General features: G+C 48.5%; 1 protein-coding gene across 1 annotated transcript; it reads right to left on the bottom strand.

Annotated features, from left to right (window-relative positions):
* Window positions 1-4,961: 4,961 nt before the first annotated feature.
* Window positions 4,962-7,998, bottom strand: LOC100608610 (uncharacterized). Its single transcript, XM_054658627.2, has 2 exons — window positions 7,983-7,998; window positions 4,962-7,838 (listed from the first exon to the last, which is right to left on the bottom strand). Exons 1-2 carry the CDS (start codon window positions 7,996-7,998, stop codon window positions 6,670-6,672), a joined length of 1,185 nt encoding a protein of 394 aa, XP_054514602.1. The 3' UTR covers window positions 4,962-6,669.
* Between the last annotated feature and the right edge of the window lie 382 nt (window positions 7,999-8,380).

Here is an 8,380-nt window from a genome sequence, read left to right as displayed (position 1 = left end):
AGCTGCATAACCAAAGGAGAGCAGGGGGACTCAGAAGGGCAGAAGACAGGAGCAGGCAGGGACATGCCCAGGCAAAGCCCTGTGGCAGCTTAACAAGTGTTGAGAAACTGAATCCATGTGTGATACACCTGAAAGAGAAAAGCACTTTCTTTTTTTTCTTTTTTCTTTTTTTTTTTTCTTTATTTTTTGTGACAGAGTCTCACTCTATTGCCCAGGCTGGAGTACAGTGGCGCGATCTTGGCTCACTGCAAACTCCACCTCCCAGGTTCAAGTGATTCTCCTGCCTCAGCCTCCCAAGTGGCTGGGATTGCAGGTGCACGCCACCATGCCTGGCTGATTTTTTGTATTTTAGTAGAGATGGGGTTTCACCATGTTGGCCAGGATGGTTTCGATCTCCTGACCTGGTGATCCCCCAACCTCGGCTTCCCAAAGTGCTAGGATTACAGGCATTGAGCCACCACGCCTGGCTGAGAAACACACTTTCTGAGGCTGCTTAGGTGCTCCTTCATGCACAGGCCCAGGGCACTAGGCTGGAGAAGTAGTTCGACAGTGATTTGTGGGTCCTCTTGTTTATTCACACTCCAGTGACAAAGGCACAGTGGAAAATCTTCTTTATTAAAGTAGCTGTGTTTGTCTGTTGGGCCACCTTAACAAAGTACCACAGAGTGACCTAAACATCAGGAATTTATTCTCACATGATTCTGGAGGCCAGAAGTCTGAGACCATGATGTCAGCAAGGATGGTTTCTCCTGAGGCCTCTCCTTGGCTGGCAGGTGCCATCTTCCCCCTGTGTCTTCACACCAGCTTCCCTCTCAGCATGTCTGTATCCTAATCTTTTCTTAGTAGGACACCAGTCCAATTGGATTAAGGCTCACCACATGACCTCATTTTAACTTAATTACCCCTTGAAAGACCTTATCACCAAATACAGTCATAGTCTAGGGTACTGCAGGTAAGGGTTTCAACAAATGAATTTTGGGGTAGGACACAATTCATCCCATAATAGTGAGATAATTTTATTTATAAAAAGGTAGTTATAGGTCAAGAAATGCACCTGGAAATTAAACTTTTCTTTGGAAATAAGAACCCATTAAGAACCCAATTAGGCCCATACAGGCTAATTGCCTGATAAAGATCCACAAAATCTTGCCTATATAAATGCCTTCACACTTCTCCAATGCTTTACTGCCAAAAGCCAACATTTTGTGAATTTGGAGTGATTGGGTTCAGAGCAAACTTTCCAGCTATATGTGAATTTTTTTGTTACTGATGCCTTATTTAGTAGATCAACCCAGCAGAACTTAATTATTGTTTAAAATGCTTTTTAAAGAAATGATCAAAATGTATGTCGTGGTGTTATGGGGGTAGAGGGGGAATGTCATCATTGTCCTGTTCCCAAGTGTGCATCTTTTTAAAACTATTATTATTTCAGTAGCTTTATGGGGTACGAGTGGGTTTTGGCTACATGGATGAATGGTATAGTGGTGAAGTCCAACATTTTAGTGCACGAGTCACCCGAGTAGTGTTAATTGTACCCAGTATGTAGTTTTTTTTAATCCCACATCCCTCTCCCACCGTTCCTGCTTCTGAGTCTCCAATGTCCACCATAACACTTGATGTTTTTGCCTACCCATAGCCAAGCCTGCAGCTTAAAGGAGTTTCCATGAGGTAGGAAAACAGCCTGTTCTGATTATTTCTCCAAGTCCGAGACAGAGGTACAGATGTGGTAAACTGGATCTGGAGAAAAAAATTCCATTAGTTTTGTTCCAGTGGTTTCTGTCCTCTATGTCAGTTAAAATCTAAGAAAAAGCAATTATTCCATCCTAATGAGTTAAGAATGCTTATTAGAAAATGCATTCGTGAGCATGGAATTTAGTAAGTATTTGGAGTTCTGGAAATGATCTTATATATAAAATGACATTTAAAATACTTTCCTACCAAAAATAAATCACATGGATTTACTAATAATATGGAATGAAAGATAGTAACACATATTATTTTTCATTTCAACAGATTTGGGTTAACATTTTGGTCACATTTTTCTCTAATTAGCATTTGAGTGTTAATGTGAGCTTTCCATAAATAGGTGCAAGTTACTTTACCTTTTCCATTGGTTCCCCATGAGATATCATTGTTGTTCTTACATACACATGAATCTATTGAGCCCTATTCTGTATGTGATGCTAAATAATCCTCCTAGCCCTGGGTCTCAGACTTCCTGCTCATGTTAAATATTTACTCCTCTTAGTAAGAGGAGTAAACGAAATCACAGACGAAAAGCACTTTGAAGAACTCAGAAGATGTTAGAGCAAACTTTCTTTCCCTGTCCTCCTGTTTTCCATGTGGACGCTTCCCTAGTGTAATCCTGGCCATCCCTTTCCCTCCGATAGGAGTGAATTCTCTGATTAATCAATAGCAAGGATCTGGCATCCATCTGTTTACATACCTTGATTTGGTGCAGTTAATGATTTATTTTTATTTTTATTTTTATTTTTGAGAATAATCAATAGCAAGGATCTGGCATCCATCTGTTCACATACCTTGACTCGGTGCAGTTAAGGATTTATTTTATTTTTATTTATTATTTTTTTGTTGTGAGACGGAGTCTCGCTCTGTCGCCCAGGCTGGAGTGCAGTGGCGCGATCTCGGCTCACTGCAAGCTCCGCCTCCCGGGTTCACGCCATTCTCCTGCCTCAGCCTCCCGAGTAGCTGAGACTACAGGCGCCCGCCACAGCGCCGGCTAATTTTTTGTATTTTTAGTAGAGACGGGGTTCAACCATCTTCGCCAGGATGGTTTCGATCTCCGGACCTCGTGATCCGCCCGCTTCAGCCTCCCAAAGTGCTGGGATTACAGTCGTGAGCCACCGCGCCCGGCCATCTTTGTCCATCTTTGTCCATCTTAATGAAAACATAATTTGCAGCAATAATATTGAGATTCACCTGGTGTATTAATATTTTAACAGAAATTTAATGAACTGAATTACAAGCTATGAGGTAAATCAAGTAGGCCACAGGTTCAGTAAAAAGGAAAGCACCTTCTGAACGTTGATCCTAATACCTGTGAGCATTCATGCTCTGAAATTATAGCTGAGCGCACACTGTGTGCCAGATGCGGTCCTACGTGCAGGGATGTACAATGCCCAAGGAACTGCCGGTGCCAGGATCTGGGCTTGTCAAAAGGTGCCTTCGGTGTATGTGAGGAGACCTATCATGGGGGACACACTGGAAAAACCACCAACATGGTCCAGCGCAATCAGTGAGGCAAATGCATGGGGAGGTGGAGAGCGAGAGCTGCGGAAGGAACAGAGGCTCCATAGGGAGCCCAGAGTGGAGAGAAGCCCCTGGAAGGAGGGGCTATGGAGGTCCTGGTGGAAGAAAGCCCGGGGAGCCCGGTGGGTGTGGATTAGGGTCAGGAGGGGATCAGTGAGTGAAGAGAAGCGTTTCAAGGAGTGTGTGTGTGAGTGTGGATGTGGGTGTGTGTTTGTGAGAGTGTGAATTTGTGTGTGTGTGAGTGTGTGAGAGACTGTGGTGTGTGTGATGTGAGTGTGGGTGTGGGTGTGTGTGAGCGTGAGTTTATGTGTGTGCATGAGAGTGTGTGAGAGACTGTGGTGTGTGTGATGTGTGTGAGTGTGGATATGGGTGGTTTGTGTTTATGTGGCATATGTGAGTATATATGGAGTGTAGTGGGCTTCGTGTGTGAGTGTGGTATGAGTGTATATATGGGGTATCCATGGTGTGTGTGTGGAGTGTGTGATGTGTGTGTGGTATGTGGGTGTATGGGGGGATGTTTGTGGTGTGTGTGTGTGAAATGTATGTGAGTAGATGGTGAGTGCTATGTGTGGTGTAAGTGTGTGATGTGTGTGTGGTGTATGTGAGTGGTACATGAGATGAGTGTGGTATGAGGATGTGTGGTGTGTGTGTGTGGAAGTTATGTGTGGTGTGTTTGTGGTATGTGAGTGTGAGTGTATGAGGCATGGCGGTGGTGTGTGTGGTGTCTGTGTATGTGGCATGTGTGTGTGAGTGGTGTGTGTTTGAGAGTTTGTGTGATGTGTGTGGTGTGTGTGATGAGTGTGTGTTCACGGTGTGTGTGTGGAATGTGTGTGTGTTCTATGTGTGGTATGTGTGAGTGTATGGGGAGTGTTTTTGGTGTGTGTTTTATGCATGTGGTGTGTATGGTTTGTGTGTATGTGGTATGTGTGTGAGTGGAGGTGGTGAGTGTTGTATTTGTGAGAGTATGTGTGATGTGCATGTGGTGTGTGTGGGGGTGGTATGTGTGGTATGTGTGGTATGAGTATGTGTCTATTGGGGTGTCTATGGTGTGTGTGTGGAATGTGTCAGTGCATGGTATTGTGTGATACGTGAGTGTGAGTGTATGCGGGAGTGTTTGTGGTGTGTGTGATGCATGTGGTGTGTGTGGATGTAGGAAGTGTTTAAGGTGTGTGAGTTTGTGTGATGTGTGTGGTGTGCATGTGGTATGAGTGTGCATGTATTGTGTTCATAGTGTGTGTGTGGAATGTGTGGTGTGTGTGGTATGTATGTTAGTGTAGGTTGTGGGTGTGATGCGCGTGTGGTGTGGGTGTGGTATTTGTGGTATGAATATGTGTGTACTGGGGCGTTCATGTGTGTGATGTGTGTGGAATGTGTGAGTTTTTGGTGTGTGGTATGTGAGTGTATGGGGGCTGTTTATGGTGTGTGTGTGTGTGTGTGTGTGTGTGTGTGATGTGTTGTGAGGGAAAGCGTGAAATGTTTTGCTGGGAAAGGAAAATCATCAGGTAAGAGAACTGTAGCAAGGTTACCGTAGCAGCAGGACAGCAAACAGATCATGAGGTGCATTAGAGACGGGGAGACCAAAGCAGTTATTACTGGCAAGTTGACTCAAGTAACTGAAATCTGCAAAGCTTATGATTGACAGAGGAATTATAGAAAGTCAAAATACACACATGCACAGTAAGACTTTCTGATTCCGTACCATAGGCTTCTTTTTTAATATTTTTATTTTGTAACATTATCTTAATAGCACATTATTAATAATATTTTGAATAATGAAAATACCCAGTACAAACATTTTTCCCTAAACTATTGCTTATCTGGTGATGCCACCCAAGGTCAAGGACCAGGGTCACATTTCTGTTTTTATACTTCAGGTCAATAGGAGCAATAACAATGGCTAACATTTACAGAAAATCTATGTTCCAAGTCTTATTTACATATATAAATTAATTTAATCTTCATAACAGTCTATAAGGTAGGTCACTATTATCTGTTTTTAGAGACTAGGAAACTGTGACACAGAGAGGAAAAGTAAGTTACTCACTATCGCACAGCATGAAGCTGTGGAATGAGAATTCCAACCCAGACACTCTGCTTGCAGCCACTCCACCCCAATGTCTACCAGAAAGTGTGGTTCAGTATTTTGAAAGAATGCTGGTGGATTCATCTTCATTTATATACCTCCACTGTGCCTCTTGTATGTAATTCTGAACATAAAATTAGAAAAAACCTTCACCTGAAAATAGAGATATTCCCTCAGCAATAGCATAGGCATGTCATCATGCCCTTGAGCTAGCTAGTCATAAAAATTCTTACAGATCACACAGCAGGTTTTGTAGACAATAATGACCAGCCGTGGGCAGACACAGAACTCCCCAGCCCAGACTAGTAGGGTCAAGTCTGCAAGCACAACGGAAGCTCCTTCTTGCTGAGATAGGTGACTGGAAACAAGACCACAGTTCCCACGCCCAGAGGCAGTTGCGACTCAAGTGTGTTTAGTCTCCTGGGCCTGGAGGAGAGTAATGGGCAGCCCGCTGGGCTGTAATGGCCATCTGCCCGCCTGCGGTTTCTGCCCTGATGTGCATGGTCCCTTCCTTCCTAGCCAGACCGTGTTCCAATCACCTAATTCTAATCGGCCTTGCCCCAAGTGCATCAGATGCTGCTTCAAGTTTCAATTACACTGTATAAACCAGGTTTCTGGAGAATTCCAGCCAGACAGTGATCCGAGGCACTCACCCCGGACCCTGCATACGGAATCTGACTCAGATCTATGTTGTATTCACAGCACCTGCCTAGTGATGGCAATTTTGTCCAACAGCACCTGCCTCCCCTCTCCGGCTCTTTGCTCTTGGGTAGTCTCCCTGACACCTGGCCTTTGTGTCTACCTCAGGAGCTCCCAGCAGCGCTGGTAACAGGCACCAAGCTTCTGAGTAAAGCCTTGGGCCATAAGTCATGTCATTCATTTTACTACTGGTGGAAGATAAAACACCAAAAATCAGCCAAAGAACTGTTCCTTGGAAAAGTGCCTCAACATTTGGAGGGGTGAGGTATACTCACAGGAAAATTTATTTTTATTAGGCTTCCCACAAAATATTAATGAAATACTCATAGTGATTCTCCATCTTCCATTTATATTAAAAATAGTATATTTTAAATGTATCAATTTTGGCTGGGTGCGGTGGTTCACATCTGTGAGTCACATCTGTGACTTCGTTACAATTAAAAACTTTTGCTCTGGGAAAGGAAATATTAAGAGAATGGAGAAACAAGCCACAGACAGGAAGAAAATATTTGTAAAACACCTGTCTTGCATCCAGACCATTAAAAACCACTTACAACTCAACAATAAGAATTCAAGCCACCCAATTAGTAAATGGACAAGATCTAAAGAGGCTCCCATCAGAGATGGCATATAGAAGGGGGAAAGCTTATGAAAAGATGTTCGCCCTCCCCGCGCTTTTCCCTCCCTGCGTCCCTCTCTCTCCCACACACCCTCCGCTGCAGCGAGAGTGGGAGCGGGTCAGGGGCGGTAGGCGGTGACGGTGACTTGCTGTCTCTCGTGCGAGGCGTGGGATTTAAGCGCATTATAAGCCGTGGGTCCCGGAGAATCCCGAGAGGCTGCGCTTGGAGCCCAGACTGACGCGCTTCTCTCATGGTTCCGGGCCGCTGCCCTGCAGAGCCCACCTTACTCTTACTCTCCACAGGCCTGTTGGCCGCGGCGGGCCTTGGCTCCCCTGAGCCTGGTGGGCCTGCAAAGAGCTGCGTCCAGGAGCCGCCCCCAGGGAACAAGCTGCCAGCGGGCCTGGGGAGAACCGCCCGTCCGATGAGCTCGGCTGAGCGTGCACGCAGTGCCGAAATCAAGGACGCCTGGATGCTTTTCGTTGCAGAGTGACAAAGGTTTAACAACAGGAAGAGGATCAGGGGCCAAGACAAGAAGCTGAAGTTCGGCCTGCCAGGACCCCCGGGCCCCAGCATCCCACCCAAGGCGCTGCTGCAGGAGTTCCAGCTGCTGCTGAAAGGTGCGGTGCCGCAGGGCCAGAGTGCGGGATCCTGAGCCCTGCATGCCAGTCCTTGCGGGGGCCGATCGCTGCGAGCCTCACTCAGGTCCAGCCGCCTCCAGGGAGGACAATGTAGACGAGGTGCGGGGCGTGAGGGCGGTGCTGGCCGCACCCCTGGTCCTGGGGCCGCGGGAGCCGCGCGAGGAGGCCGCCTTCCACTGACGCCTGCACCGGGACCGGTTGCTGCAGCGGTGCCAGCTGCAGGAGCTCCGCGTCTGCTGCTTCTCCGACGCCAGGGCGCCGCCAGGATGACAGGTGCAGGAGACTGCGGCTGTGGGCAGATGTGGTTTCCAGCCCCAGGTCCCCGCGGCCCCTGGCTTCCCAGCTCGCTGTCCTGTGAGCAAGAAGATGAAAAAAGCCACCCGATCAACAGGTCAGCTGCCCCGCCTGGCAGCCCAGCCAGACAAGGCAACCGAAGTTCATCCTCTCTGAGTTGACTTCGTGCGGGCAGCGGGCCGGCGCCCAGGATGCTGGGGAGCCCTGCGCGCTGGAGGCCGACAAGCCGTGGGGCTCAGAGGCGCCTCAGGGCGAGAAGGCACCCGCCTCCCAGCGCTTTCACCCCCTGGCCTGCCCGGCCCGCGTGGTGTCCCAGTGGCTGCGGCCACGCCAGGCATTCTGCCCCGCGGCGGCTGCACAGGGACGAGAACTGAGAACCCCTGCTCAACCCCATCCGGGGTGACTGCCAAATGCCTATGCCAGCGGCCCCGATCTCCCTCCGGTGGAGGAGTGGGGCGGGAGACACGGCCTGGGGGCCTCAGGCTGGGCGCGCTGGCGATCCCGAGGCCGACCAGGTCATGCACCTCCAGTCCGCCTGGGCACCCAAGCTGCAGCCGCCTTCTGTGTGCAGACAGCAGCCTCCAGGCAATCCCCGAGCCCGCCCGCACTCCCTACATCTCAGAACCGGGGCTAGAGGTCCCTGTAGCTGCGGCCAAGCCAGGCGGTCTGCCCTGCGGCGGCTGCACAGGGGCAGGAACCGGCCCTCAGACCCAACCCCGGTGGCTGCAGAGAGCCACTGGCTAGAGGTCCCCAGCTCCAGCAGAGGAGGAGCTGGG

The sequence above is a fragment of the Pan troglodytes genome, chromosome 11 (genome assembly GCF_028858775.2).
Source record: "Pan troglodytes isolate AG18354 chromosome 11, NHGRI_mPanTro3-v2.0_pri, whole genome shotgun sequence".
NCBI classification, from domain to species: Eukaryota; Metazoa; Chordata; class Mammalia; order Primates; family Hominidae; genus Pan; species Pan troglodytes.
This window is presented reverse-complemented; position numbering and strand designations above follow the sequence as displayed.